Below are 14706 nucleotides of genomic sequence, written 5' to 3'. Positions count from 1 at the left end.
GCAGGTAAAGGGGCCAAATCTGAATATTTAAAACCAACTATTTCACTGTTGAGGGAGCTGTTGCCCCATGGGAATCCTGGACCTCGATCTGAACATGAGCCTGTAAACATTTGGCGAGAGCCACCCATTTCTGGAGGCGAGTGGATGGGGCAAAGAGGCTGTGTCTGACCTTACTTGTACCTTGTGAGGTCTTCATTCCTGGGTCCTGTCTCTGAGATCACAGGGCATGAGGCTGTGCAGGTATCCACTGAACCACATCTCCCAACAGCGGAGAGGAACTTTCTAGGATGTGCCAGCCTCGCCTGCCCCATAGTTTCTGGCATTTCACCAAACCGAAGCCGGGCCCTCAGATACCTGCTTCACAGCTGAGAGAACTCTCCGTCACCCGCCCCCTAGCTTCTCACCCCACTGTCCTGGCCTTCGTGTTAGACCCTGGGAGAAAAGGGGACAGCAGGAATGAAATCGGGCTGGGTGCGGGGGACCCAAGATCCTTCATGATTACTCTTACGTGCTGTTCCCACTACTGCCTTAGGTATTCCTGTACTGCCACACAGATAGATGTCCCTTTGGAATCCGTTCAGAGTGACAAAGAGCCTCAACCAGGGAACCGGTGTCCCATTTCGGTGTGATACTTTTGTGTAATACTTGCTCGTTCATAAAGGGGGGGAGGGGATAACAATTTGTGTTCCCAAGAACTGAAATGTGTGAAATGAACCAGCCAGAGCGAGGGCTTCTGTCCTGTCCCTCAGCATGACACTCTACCCTCATCAGCCATCTCCAGGCAGCTTCTCATCTGTCACCGCTAAGAAAAATGCCCCCCACCCCACCCCCCTGTCAAACCCATAGTAGCTCCTGGGAATACCCACTGCGGGCACGAGTCCCTCAACTCTGACCAGCCTCCTGGAGGCAAATTTCATCCTCTGGCTTCACTCTCCCAGGGCTGAGTCCCCAGCTCATGGGGGCAGGGAAACCAGAGGGGCCGCAGACCTGGGAAGGGAGGAGGGAGGAAGAGCAGAGGCGTCCAGGGACACAAGTTAGGGTGTCTGCTATTGCAGCTTCTCTAAAATGCCCCTCCTTCGCAGAGAGGGCCGGAGGCATGGAAAAAACAGAACTAGGGGGTGGGGGTCAAGGCTTCTCTGACAGGTTATGAATGGATTCGGCTAAAAGGGGAGGGGGGGAGTCAGGAAAAGTACTCAGAGCTGCCCAGGACAGGGAACTGAGCAGAGGACGGTTCCACTGCCTCCTAGAAGGGGTCTAAAGAACAAGCACTAAAGGAATACGAGGCCTCTGGAAACAGACCCACCTTCCCTAGAGACATCTCCCCAGTGCAAAGGCTCCTGGGGTCGGGAAGGTGGGGGCTGGGGGGCCAGAGGAGGGGAAGAGAGGAGCTCTACTTATAGGAGGTACGAAATAAAAGAGACTTCTTACTTTGATCAGGTTAAGTCTGTCATACTGGAAAGAAAAAAACCACAAAAATTAGGGTTGGAAAACAAGGAGAAAGGTCAAGGGGAAAAGCTGCAGCGAAGCCACAGGCCGGGTGACAGAGCACACCCAACGCAGGAGGACTCCCCTACTGGGGTCATCGCAGCGGCTGTCCTAGAGCAGGAGCTGGCGGGAGTGGGGGAACGGCCGCTGGCTCCCCCTAGTGGCCGCAAGCCAGTACTACAGAGCAGAAGCTGGGTGGCCGCACAAACTCCAGGGGTCTGGGGAAGAGGAAGGAAAGGAAGCCAGGACATCTTCTAGCTCACTGCTCTGGGCGGGGCTGCACCCAGAAGGGTCAGCCTCAGCAGTACAGTTACACACTCACAGGAGAGGGGCCTTACGGATCACCTGGTCTGACCCCTCCATATTAACACGAGGAAATGGAGGCCCTGAGAAGGCAAGGCAGACACTGCCCATGCCTGGCTCCAGGGAGAAGTGGAAGTACTTTCCAGGCGGCCTGGAAAATATACGAGGTCATCTCCTCTAGGAGGTGGATGGGAGACGGGGTGAGGTGGCCTGGTGGCCATAATAGCAACAATAGCTCTGGCGACCAGAGCCCTTTGCCACAGATACGTCTGGTCAACCTGAGACCACGTTCCAACCGGGGGAGGGGGTATCCTAACCACAGGAGCACGCTCTCCACCTCTCCTCACCTCACCTCTGCAGCTCTCCCTCGCTTTCCGCTCCAGGCCCCTGACCTGTGTAGCACCTAATTCCTGAAGTCTGTGTGTCCCTCACACACACTGGTTTCCCAGACCGACCTCAGCTGCCACCATTTCCCGCTGAGCTGGCAAGGCACCCCCGTCACCCACAAGTCAGTCCTGTTCTAATGGCGTTTGGAGGATGGTGGTGGCAGTGGTGACAGCTGTGACTGGTGGGAGAATGGGGCCGAGGGGAGGCATCCACCCAAACCAGGGACTCGAGGACTATGTGTCTGCCTCACCGAAGCCCATCAAAGGGAAAGAAAACCTAGACACCCCCCCCTTTCCCAGCACCTCCCTCTTCAGCTCATGAGAGGGGGACCAAGGCTAACTTTGAATTCAGCTCTTGGTCCCTTCACAACACCTCATTCTGACTCTTAGAGTCCCAGCCTGGCTCAGCAGACCAGTTCCATGAAACACACCCGTCACCCCACTCATTTGAGTCCTCCAGCCTCTGACGTGTAACATCCCCAACTACACACGAGCCTCTACGAGTCGGGTCTGGCTTCCGGACAATCTAGGCACGTTTCTTAAGGTTTCTTATTTCCCTTCCTAGCCTGTAGGCTGCCGGGGGGCAGGCACGGGCCCGTTACTCGTTTCCCGAGGAAGACCTACCATTTAGGAGATTTTAAAAAAATCCTCCTTACGGACTACTCGCCTCAACCCAGCGCCCGACTAAAAGAGGCTCCTCTGTGGGTGGTGGCTGACGGCCATCAGTAATGTGCTCACTGAGCGCCCTGCTGGCATAGGGGTGAGAGGAGACGAAGCCCGCAGCTTCCGCTCAGACACAGCCAGAGAGACGGCATAACCCGATGCCTGGGTCTAGCGACACGTGTCCTCTCGCCAGCCAGAGCTGTGAGGGGCTGGGAGCGGGTGCTGACCCCACGGAGCACTCCTCACTCCCCACAGGTAGAGCTCCTCCTTCCCTGCCCACAGCGAGCAACCACCATGTGAAGTCTTCAGAGCCAAGATGTGCTTTGAGCCTGAAGGGTCACAGACTCTGGGCTCAGCCCCGTGTCTCTTGCTCTTCCCTCAGGAATGAGAACAGCTGTTCGCCCTCCTCCTCCCCAAGACACTTACAGAAGCCCAAGACTATTATTAAGTCATCCCTCTCTTTTTCTTCTCCAGGCGACATCCCACCTCCTTTTCCCCTGTGGGGGTTATTTCCTGAGCCCTGCCGTTCTAAAATGCCTACTGCTCACGCTGGACTCCCTCCAAGTTCTCTTCGGACCTCTGAGATCCTGGGGGCCAGGGCAGACTCTGGAACTGCCCCCTGACCTCGTCGCATTTCTACAGGGCCTGGCAGGGGCTACTATCGATGTCCATCGACCTCCAGATCCTGGTACCACGCCCTTCTGGAAGAATAGCTCCGATCTGATCACACTTCAGGATCCTAAGAATACCACAAGCCCCCGGGCTGGGCAGTGGGTGGAAGCCGTGAGGGATGCCCAGGCTGAGCAGCTGTCAGTGGGCAGGCAGAGGGAAGAAGGTGCCAGGTAGAGCTCCTGAGGTCACTTTCCCACACCGGGGAACTCACCTATGGGAATCTGTGACCCTCTATCATCTCGTCCGGGGACTCTGGTCTCACCCACTAAAGCAGGTGTAAGCGGGTATATCAGGACCCAAAGCCCAGCTAGATGGGGCTTCCCTTCCCCCAGAGCAATGAAACTAAGCCCCGGCAGGACTCTGCTTCTAGATGGCTCCATGTAAGGAGGGAACAGATTCCCAACCCAAGGCGGTATTTGGGGAGCAGGCAGAGACAGGGGAGGATGGGGGACGGGTCTGTTCTCCGACTTTGGGTGCAATAGGAATGGTCCCTCTGTAACTTCAAGCCAGCCTGCCAGGGGGCAGTGGGGCCGGCCCTTCTGGGAAAGGGACCAAGCAAGACATGGGCCAGAGTGGGCGGGGGCAGAGGGAGGGGTGCGGAGCGCTACAGACAATTCAACACCGGAGGGGAGACCAAAGACAGAGACAAAAGATGGCTTACTTTTGAGAGGCGCTTGTGAGACTAAGACCATGCATGCAAAGGAGGTATTTGGGAAATGGTGGGGAAGAAGAGGAAGAACAAGAAAATCAAAAGACAAATCAGGTGGGAAGCCAGCTCCCGTGCCTCCCAGGGGCCCCTTCCCCTCCCCGGGGCCTAGGAGTCCAGCAGTAAAGAGAAGCTTTCTGAAGGAGCATCTAGGCAAAGACCACCTCCTGCTTCCCAAAGGACTGAGGAGGGGACAAGAAAATCTCTGGGGACCCATAAGTAGTCCGGGCCCCCCTGGGGCTCATTTTATGCCTTTCCTTTTAGGCAAAGGCCCAGGCCCTCGGCAGGTGGCACTGACACTTGCAGGGGATGGAGAGGCCCTGTCACTGTCCTCCTGGCCAAATGAGTACCAAGTGGGTTATTACCAAAGGTGAGGCAGAGTGATAGCCAGGGCGGAGGTTAAAAACCCCTCTCTTCCCTGAGGACTCTCTCTTCCCGGCACTGCGCTCCTCCCAGATAATGCTCCCCTCTACCCCGAATTTGAAAAAAGGAAGCAGGACTAAACGGATGACCCCCTCCTGGTCCCCAGAGCGCCCTTTCTCCAAATCTCAAGGCACGTGAGGCTCCCTACCCCAAAGGGAGACAACAGTCACCGTGGAACCATTTAACTAGCGCTTGGGGCACTCTGAGTGCTCCGCTGAGAAGATAAACTAGGGTCTCCCCCACCTGTCCTACCCTCGCCTCGCTGACACAAGGGCCCTCGAGGAAGGGGTCGTCTACCTCGCTGACCCCCGACACTGGCTTCCCCGCAGCCAGCTGACGAGCAAGCACGGAGTCCCGGCCGCGCCCGACTCACCTTGGAATTTTTGCCGCCACTCCGGCCGGACTGCGAGGAGCAGCTGCGCTGGACGCCCTGCTCCGGCGTGGACGGGGACTTGTCCGAGGAGTGGTCTGAGCCCTTCTCCACCATGGTGTCTCCGTCCGGGCTCTGCGGGGTTGGCGAGCGAGACCGTTTCCGGAGGATGGGGGAGCAGGCCGGCGTGCTGCGGTTTGAGTTACTGGCAGTGCTGCAGGGGCAGATGGAGAGAGGGAGTGGGGTGGAAAGGGGGGAGGAGGAGGAAAGACAGGCAGTCAGTGATTGAAGGCCAAAGACGGGTCCCAAGGAGCCAGCTCAGGGAGCCAGGGTCAGGGGCTGGGGAGAAACAGGAGAAAAGGGCCCAGCTATGAACTCACTGCACCGTAATACTGCTGCTGGCCAGGAGGGGGCGGTGGTGCCGATGTGAAATGGAAGCAATGTGAAATGACATAGAAGGGGCAAGTAGGGCAGTTAGACATTTAGATATTCATCCATCCATCCGACCATCTGTCTGTCCATCCATCCAAATATCGTTCGAGCCCCTATTACATGCCAAGAACTGTCTAGGGAAAACAGAATTTAAGAGCTGAAAGGCTCATTACAGATCATCCAATAGCACGAGCTCCTTTTATGCACACTGCATAACTAGTTCCGACATTTTGTTTTGCAGATATGTGCCCATAAAAATAGTTAAGAATAATCCTACTTTCAAAGCAGTCACATGCATATTATTTCACTAAGGCCTTATTTCTTAAGGCATTCCTAACGGCAAGTGCCATAATCCCTATTTTTAAGGTCTTCTGACTTGCAACTCAAGCACAGCACAGTATTTCCTTGTAAGCCATGTTACTCTCTGCTTCCCCTGCCCAGGGGAAAGATGAACACAGCAGAAGTTCTCACATTCCATAGTCCCCTCCACCCAAATTCATTTCCAACAGGCACCGTATACATCCCACAGTACCAAATCCACTCATGCCAAGGCTTATAGGCTGTAATTATTTACTACTGGACACTTAGCTTGTGCTCTTGATGGAACAGCATAGGCGTAAAGAAAGAGGGGAGGGGAAATGAAGTTAAGTTCTAACAAGTGTTTGCTTTGCCCTGAGAGAATGGAAGGACAAACATGGAAAAGGACATGGTTAAGTGGGAAAGAGACAGGGGGAATGGGAAGGGAAGCATGGATGAAACTGCAAAGGCAAAGAAAGAAGCACAAGGGTAGGGGGATGAGAGGCCGAGGGCCCCCTCACCCACTCTGGTCAGAGAGCAGGGTCAGGCTTCAGGGACAGCCCAGATCTGAGGCTGTGAGGGCCCCTCCATCCCAGCCTTCCCTAAGTGAGTGGCACGCAGGGTAGGGAACACTGTCATTTGCATGAAGATCCAGCTGTGACCTCAGATGTCCCATCAGACCCATTTGCAATGAAAACCATGCCCCTCTCAGCAGAACCTTGCACCTGGGGATCCTCAGCAGAGAAGGAAGGAAGCCCAAAGCCCAAACCAGCAAGTGGGGAAGGAGGGCAGCAGGGGGTAAGTGCAATGCTCTAACTTTTGAAGGAAACTGATGGAGAGAAGAAACTGATGGAGGCCAGACAGAGAAAAGGAAGACAAATGTGACCAGAGGACGTATGGAGACACGTTAAGACCCAGTGTTTTGCTTCCCCCTAAAACAGAATTCAGATAGATATTGCTTACAAAACTAATAATAACTGTGATTTTGAAAAAGAAGCTCTTGGAGCACCTGGATGGCTCAGTCGGTTGAGCGTCTGACTCTTGATTTTGGCTCAGGTCATGACCCCAGGGTCGTGGGCTCAAGCCCCACATCAGGCTGCAGGCTCAGTGTGGAGCCTGCTTAAGATTCTCTCTTTTTCCCTCTGCCCCTCTCCCTCTCTCATTCTAAGATAAATTAAAAAAAGAAGAAGTATTTCTTCAAGTTCTCACTCTGCCATTTTATCCTCTGACCACCGCACCCCCCCCAACTCATTCACTACTGCACATCGAGGAGAGGGGAAACTATGTTCCTTTTCTTCACTTGGAAAAGCAGGGTCTTGGAATGGTGGTGAGGAGATTCTCGGGATATGGTCTCTGGGGGGAAGCCTCTGAAAGCTGCTGAAGGGTAAACTCGGGTGCTCATCGTTCTGGGGTAGCTGCCTCTCACTCAGGCCAACTTCAACCCACAGCCACGTACTCCAAGGATTAAACTGTCTTCTAGGATTACTTTGCTGGAAGAACGGTCAGGAACTCTACCCCTAACCTCAACTAGTTTGCTCACAGACATACCAGAGTGTTGGACGATGCCCAGCACACGTCCATCTCAGTCACGACAGCTCGGCTCCTGTCTTTCCCTTCAAGCAGGGACATCTTGACACATGGCGAGTCCAGGTGCGAGAATGGAAAGGAGGCCTCCTTATCCTTCTCCAAACTCTCCATCCCCACTGGTAACAGGCTGTTGAGGAGGGCTTCATTCAGCAAGGGCTGGGCACAAAATTCTAACCTGGAGGAAACTCACTCCAACTACCCAAAACCACATGAATCTCCCACTCAGTGATCAAAATGCCCATGAGATTCCCTCAACCACTGAGTGGCCCCATATCAGCTGACCTGACACGTGCCACCCAATGGATACCTAAATTCCTACTTTCAACACATCTGTAAGCTTATCCTGTCATTTGTCGTGTTAGTCTCTGTGCTTTGAAGGCCACTGATGATCCGTGTTGTTCCTGAAGCGCTCTTCTCCGCTCCCTGATGCCACACAACTCTTTCTATTCCTCTTCTGGCCTCAAACGCTGGTTTCTCTCTTGCTGACTCCGCCTGAAGTCTGGTCCTTCCCCACGGCCCCAACCATCTCCTGCATAACTTCAACTGTACCTTGCAGCAGAAGACTCACTCCCCTGTCTGTTTCTGGCTCCGATCGCACTTGCTCCCTTCAGCTCAACAGTCTGCGGCCGAGTGGACAACCCCTCCAAAGAGAGGTCTCAGTTCAGACTGAGAACCGAGCTCACCATCCTTCCTCCCGAAACTCCTCCCACTACCACCCCTCGGCAGCGGCATTACCATTCCTCGTCTCCCAGCCTGCAAATCCAGGTCTTCTGTGTCACTCCGCAAAAAGTGAGTCACCGGCTCACATCGATTCTATCTGCAGAAAGCTTCTTAACCCATCCTCCCTTCCCTCCCCTCCCCCACCCAGGGTCTCTTGCCTAGATGCTTCCACTAGTCGTTTAAGTGGTCTCTTTCATCTCCTTTCCCTGTCTCGTACTCGTTCCCATCTCTGTCATTCGATCTATTTTTTTTAATTAATTAATTAATTAATTTAAATTATTTATTTTTGAGAAAAAGAGACAGGGACAGAGTGCAAGCAGGGCAAGGGCAGAAAGAGAGGGAGAGACAGAATCTGAAGCAGGCTCCAGGTTCAAGCCGTCAGCACAGAGCCCAACAAGGGAGATCATGACCTGAGCCAAAGTCGGACACTTAACCAACTGAGTCAGCCAGGTGCCCTTGTCATCAATCTTTCTAAGTACAAGCCTGATACTATCTTTCTGCCCGCCACCTCCCCCCCCCCCACAGGCATGCATCTTAAAGTCTCAAATCCTCAGAATGGAAGTCAAAGTTCTCTACCGAAAATGATGTTGACACTTGCCTGTATTCCAATACTTTATCTCTCTTTATACAGTCTGTGAGGGTTTCCGTATCTTAGTCCCATGTATCTTCCACTGGTGTTAATACGCACTCGCTTCCTCCTGTCTCCAGGCTTCCATACCTACCACTACTTGTACGTGAAGGGCTCTTCCCGCCCTGTATCTATCTACTGGAGTCCTATTCAGCTTTTAAGAGCCATCTCAAACCTCACCTTCCCCACAAATCTTTTTAAAATCTCCACCACTGAGACACCTGGATGGCTCAGTCGGTTAAGCGTCCAACTTCAGTTCAGGTCATGATCTCACGGTTCGTGAGTTCGAGCCCCGCGCCGGGCTCTGTGCTGACAGCTCAGAGCCTGAAGCCTGCTTCGGTTTCTGGGTCTTCCTCTCTCTTTGCCCCTCCCCTGCTCGTGTGCTCTCTCTCTCTCTCTTTCTCTCAAAAATAAACATTACAAAAATTTAAAAAATAAAATAAAATCTCCACTAATGAACTGACTACAGCATTTAATATATTCTGTCTGGTACACACTCTTGGGGGCACCCACCTCTGCACCTCCCACGTGGTTTCATGTGACACCTTATAAGTAGTGTGTGCTCCGGGGATGTCTGCTGAATTACGTATCAACCTAGTGAAGGTTTTCACAATCTCCATGGCTTTAACAATCCCCAGGATCATGACACCTCCCAAACAGGTACCTCCAACCTGTTAATGAAAATAGCTAAAAGTTGGGGCGCCTGGGTGGCTCAGCTGGGTAAGCATCCGACTCTTGATTTCAGCCCAGGTCATGATCTCCAAGTTCCTGAGTTCGAGCCCCACACCAGGCTCCCTGATGACAGTGCAGAGCCTGCTTGGGGTTCTCTCTCTCTCTCCCTCTCTGCCCCTCCCCGACTTCTGCTGTCTTTCTCTCTTAAAATAAATAAAGTTAGCAGAAATAGCTAAAAGTTTATGAATGTTTATGAGTTCCTGGCATGGTACCAAGCACTGATGAAGCACTAGTTTATTTTATTTCCCAGCCAACCTATGAAGTGTTGATGGAGATTATCATTCGTCCTCTTTTCAGGTGATAAAACTCAATTACGGACAGATTTAGTAATCTGCCCAAAGTCACACAGACAGGTAAGTGGCAAGAGAGGATTTGACATGCAGGCCTATCTGACGATAGAGCCTATTCTTGGAACCAAGCATTTGGTAATATTTGCTGGGTGAATAGATAGAAGGATGGATGGGGTGGCTGGGTGGATGGAAAGAAAGAAGGAATCAGCTTCCTGCCTGCAGTTTTCAATCCATTCCCTATTTTGCTGTTATAATGAACTTTCTAAAAAAAAGTGATTTTGCCATTTTGACCATCTTCTCTCTTGCTTGAAGTCCTCTATGGTGCCTGACCTCCTTAGAATGAAATCTGAACTCCAAACTATGGCAGAGAAGTTCCTTAATGATCGTACTTCAAGCTACCTCTGAAAGTTCCATCTTTGCAACTCTTCCCAGGGGACCCTCGGCCTCAGCCATCCAGGACTTCTTACAGATCCTTGTGCCACGTTCTTGCCTTTCCCTATCTTTTCAGTCTCTCTCATGCTGAAAATACCATTTCCCCCTCCAGGCGCCCTCCCAACATTGACCCCTCAAGACTAAGCCCAACTACTCCCTACTCCATTCCCCATTCCACTCTAATCCTTCAAGAAGACAGCTGGGATTCTAACGCACCAAAATCACTATTTGATTTGCTACATGCATACCTAACACTCTTCAAAGGTATCCCCTTATCCTATAGATTTGGATGTCCTGCTGAGCAACTAAAACCCAATTCTTTTGCATCTCATAACCCTACACTATTGTTGTCTTTCCAGCGAACTCTACAATGGGCCATTAATCCAATCCTGCCACCATTATTAAAAATAGTATTACTTTCTATTTCAAAACCTTGGGGATTTAAAGCTAAAAAGGGACCTAGGATTTACTACCTAAAGGAACGGAAGACTGGTATTGTAGGAGCTACTGGACCATGGCCTCCTTCCAGAACTTTGCACATATCCACACATAAGAAATCTAAGAAACACGGAGGGTGCATGGCTGCCAGAGTGATACGCTTTCAGACCTGGATCTTCTGCTCCACACACACACACACACACACACACACACACACACACACACTGAGCATGCGGCGTTCAAGTCCACAATGGTGAGTGACAAACGATCGCTGTGCTTGGGACATTATTATAGTCGGGAAGAGCCAGACACGTGTTCTGCTCCTTCCAACATAAGCAATGAGTGGCAAGACAGGGAAGAGTCCAGGAATCTTACGCAGACTGCTTCCTTGAGAATTCAGCACTTGAGACGTGAGCTGGGTCCTAAATAATGTGTCAGAGTCAGCCAGGTGAAGGCATGGCAGTAGGACGGAAGAGAATGTGCCCAAGCAAAACAAAACAAAACAAAAACCCTATATAAACAAAGGTGTGGAGACCTAGAACAGCTGGGGATACACAGAGCATTGCAATGTGTTACTGAAGCGTAACATGCTTAAGCTGACGCACATGAGACTCCTCAGACTATCAACTCTCCCCAGTAATAGGTCCACTGAGACCCCCACCAGCCACTTTTAACCCACTCACTGCAGGTGGGGGGGGGGGCAGACCTCATTCACTCACTTCCCATCTCTCCCTTTTTAAAGATCTCCAACAACACTTTTTCATTCCTCTCCTGGTTACCCTGCTAACAAACAGTGAGTGCTTCCTTAAGTCTAATACCTCATGTCGCTCCTGGGTGCGGAGCGACAGGCATGTGTCTTGTAATCTCTGTGGCAGAAATGATTACACGGAAGGCAAACAAGTGAACCTGAATGAGGAACACCACCTAAGCTACTGGGATCGCAGCAGCCCCTTTCCTACACGCTAACACGTTCCACTGGCCTGGCTCATTCCCAGATTCCCACTCACCCTCCGCACACCTGGACACTTCATGTTTCACATCATCCCTTCCCCCAAGCCCAGCCCCGCCATGACCTGTCTGATCAAATGGTTTGCCCATGATAGTTTCAATGCCAGGACACTGGTAATTTTTCTGACTCCCTGATATATTCCAGGGCACCCCCAAACTAACAGGAAGAACATTTAATTAGAAATTCAGAAAGCCAGTTTCAAATGAAACATTTGTTTGCTGAGGGCCTGCTTGGGCCGTTATGTCAGGATTAATTGCCGGCCTGTAGAGTTGTGTCAGCAGGCTCAGGCTTGAGTCCCAGCTCTGCCACTTGCTGGGTGACATCGGTCTCTGAGTCTCATTTTTCTGCTTAGACAAATGAGAGGTGTTAACGCGTATCTCACAGGACTGCTATGTCGAATGAAATAACGTGAGTGAAATATTTAGCGCAGGGCCTGATACATAACAAATGCTCAATAAATACTACGGAGCTTCTATTATTGTTCAGAAAACTATTGTTCTGGGGCACCTGGGTGGCTCCGTCAGTTAAGCGTCTGACTCTCGAAATCCGGCTCAGGTTGTGATCTCAGTCATGAGATGGAACCCCGTCAGGTTCTGGGCTGAGTCTGGAGGCTGCTTGGGATTCATTCTTTCTTTCTTTCTCTCTCTCTCTCTCTCTCTCTCTCTCTCTCTCTCTCTCTCTCTCTCCCCCTCAGTCTCTCTGCCCCTCCCCCACTCATGCTCTCTCTCAAAATAAATAAACATTTTATGTGTGTGAGAGAGACAGAGTGCAAACAGGGGAGGGGTAGAGAGAGGAGACACAGGATCTGAAGCAGGTTCCAGGCTCTGAGCTGTCGGCCCAGAGCCCGACACAGGGCTCGAACTCACGGACCATGAGATCATGCCCTGAGCCGAAGTCGGACGCTTAACAGACTGAGCCACCCAGGCACCCATCAAAATAAATAAACATTTTACAAAAAGAAGAAGAAGGCTTTTGTTCCTCTTTGTAAAACGTGGAATAATTACCCTTGCCCTCTTTCCTCAGAGGATTATATGGACATGCTTCAAATGCTCCCAAGCAGGACTTCCGGGGACCACATCCACCTGGATGTGCAGGATCCTTGAAGTGCAGAATCCCAATCCCACCCCCACGCAATAAATGACAATTTCCAGGAGGTGGTGTTAGGAATCTGCATCCTGAACAAGCACCACGGTAGATATTGCACTCTAAAATTTGAGAGGACTCCCAAGGATTCATCAAAGGATAAGTGACCGATCTGTCCCAGATGACAGAAACTCTTACGACTCCTTGAGTGAACTGCCCATTCAGAGTCTACCATGTCACCAACTCGCTGGAACAGAAAATTAGTTGAGTCTGTCACAGAAACTGGCAATGGAGAATCGTGAGCTGATGAGGAGTTGGCTCAGAGATGTAGTTCTCGCAGTAAGGCCACGACTCGGCGCTCGATGGGATTGTGTCACCTTCGTTTGGTGTGGGAGCCTGACAATTATCATTAGAGGCCATGCCCACAACCATATGACAAACATCGAATCCCTCCCTGCCTTTAGCAGCATCTAGTTAAAACAGATTCTGATCTCTGGCGGTCCCTAATGCCTAGCAGACGACCATTCTGTCATCCAATACTGTGCCTCCCATCGCCATGCCAATTGTGAGGTTTTGTCAGTAACTCTCCTCAGTTCCTTCTGTCAGCACTGCAAACATCCATGTGAATTAGCCAGCTCCACTTTGAATCTCCCCATAGCACAAAGCCCACAGGTATATTTGGGTAGCATTTGCCTGAAATTTACACGCTGCCTGCAAACACCTCTGTGAGGTCTCTCCACCTAAACTGGTTTCCTAATTCAGTTTAGTAGGGCTCCCTGAAGCTGGCTTTTTTCCCCAATTCCTCTCTATACTCCAGCTTGCCACTTGACAATGTCTCTGTACCCTCTTAAAACCACAGCATACTAGATGGGAAGGGCGGGGTCCAACAGAGACTTTATAGACAGGGGACTATGACCAGAATCACAAATCCCAGTGGAGACCCCAACTCCCCTTGGATCCTCCTCCTTAAGAGAGCAAAACACCAAGTCACTGAGAAAAAAAAAAAATCTTCCCAAGCCCCAGGCCTGCTTCACTCCTTGTTATGATGTTCCGGAGTGGCCAACCTTGGTCCCCTGTACCCATGAAGATAAAGCCAGCCTCGGGTCCCCAAGAGATGACGTGCAGAGAAAGAGGTGGAAAGTCTCATCCTGTCCAGTCGTCTCACTGATGGATGGGAAGCACAGGCCCAGAGAGGTGCCACGACTGCCCACCAGGGGGATAACAGGGAGCTGGACATCCCAACGCTCAGCGCAGGGGGCTCAACAGTGCAAGTCTCAGCGTCTCCCCAACCCTTCCACTTTTTAAGATACTGGATGGAGAGGAAGTTTGAAAGAATGAGAAATGTACTACAGTTTCTCTTAAGAGGAGCTCCCTGTGACCGTGTATGAAACCCACCCTCTGTGGACCTATTACTTGGAATCTAAACCTGGCGACAACTCTACCATTAGGTCTGGTTCCTTCTTTACGGAAGAAAGCCAACTTTTGTGTCCAACTGTGATTACCTGGTTGAAAACAAAGGCCAGGCAGCACCTAGGAGACAGAAGCTTTTTTGCTGTTGCTGTGGTTGTTTTTTGTGGGTTTTGGGGAGGGGGGGAGGGTTGTCATTGTTGTTGTTGTTTTTAACATTTTTTTTTTTAACGTTTATTTATTTTTGAGACAGAGAGAGACAGAGCATGAACGGGGGAGGGGCAGAGAGAAAGGGAGACACAGAATCGGAAGCAGGCTCCAGGCTCCGAGCCATCAGCCCAGAGCCCGACGTGGGGCTCGAACTCACAGACCGTGAGATCGTGACCTGAGCTGAAGTCGGAGGCTTAACCGACTGAGCCACCCAGGCGCCCCTGCTGTTGTTGTTTTTAATGGTGCAGAGGTTCTCTTCCCAACTGATGCTACAGCGGAGTCTCGGCCTGGCCCAGCATGCCATGCTTTGGCTGGTTGTGGCAGCACGCTGCATTTCAGCAAGGGGCAGGAAAGGAGAGGGCTCCCGGGACACTGCCTTTCTCCCTACCACAGTTCACAAAATGTCAGCAGCAGAGCCCGAACCAGAATGGGC

At 51.5% G+C, this 14706-nt stretch overlaps 1 protein-coding gene across 18 annotated transcripts in view; it reads right to left on the bottom strand.

Annotated features, from left to right (window-relative positions):
• GRAMD1B (GRAM domain containing 1B) overlaps positions 1–14706 on the bottom strand; it is a 248434-nt gene that overhangs the window by 42298 nt on the left and 191430 nt on the right. For 11 of the 18 annotated variants that reach the window (XM_045038453.1, XM_045038440.1, XM_045038441.1 and 8 more), the window contains 3 exons: positions 5012–5222; positions 4171–4191; positions 1429–1452 (listed from right to left, as the gene is read on the bottom strand). In XM_045038453.1, coding sequence (XP_044894388.1) covers positions 1429–1452; positions 4171–4191; positions 5012–5222 — 256 coding nt within the window. Of the gene's footprint in view, positions 1–1428; positions 1453–4170; positions 4192–5011; positions 5223–14706 lie in introns of those variants that run through there. The other 7 variants (XM_045038444.1, XM_045038445.1, XM_045038449.1 and 4 more) reach the window with 3 other exon arrangements.

Source organism: Felis catus, chromosome D1 (genome assembly GCF_018350175.1).
Source record: "Felis catus isolate Fca126 chromosome D1, F.catus_Fca126_mat1.0, whole genome shotgun sequence".
Taxonomy (NCBI): Eukaryota; Metazoa; Chordata; class Mammalia; order Carnivora; family Felidae; genus Felis; species Felis catus.
The sequence above is the reverse complement of the archived record's forward strand: the minus strand, read 5'-3'. Positions and strand labels throughout refer to the sequence as shown.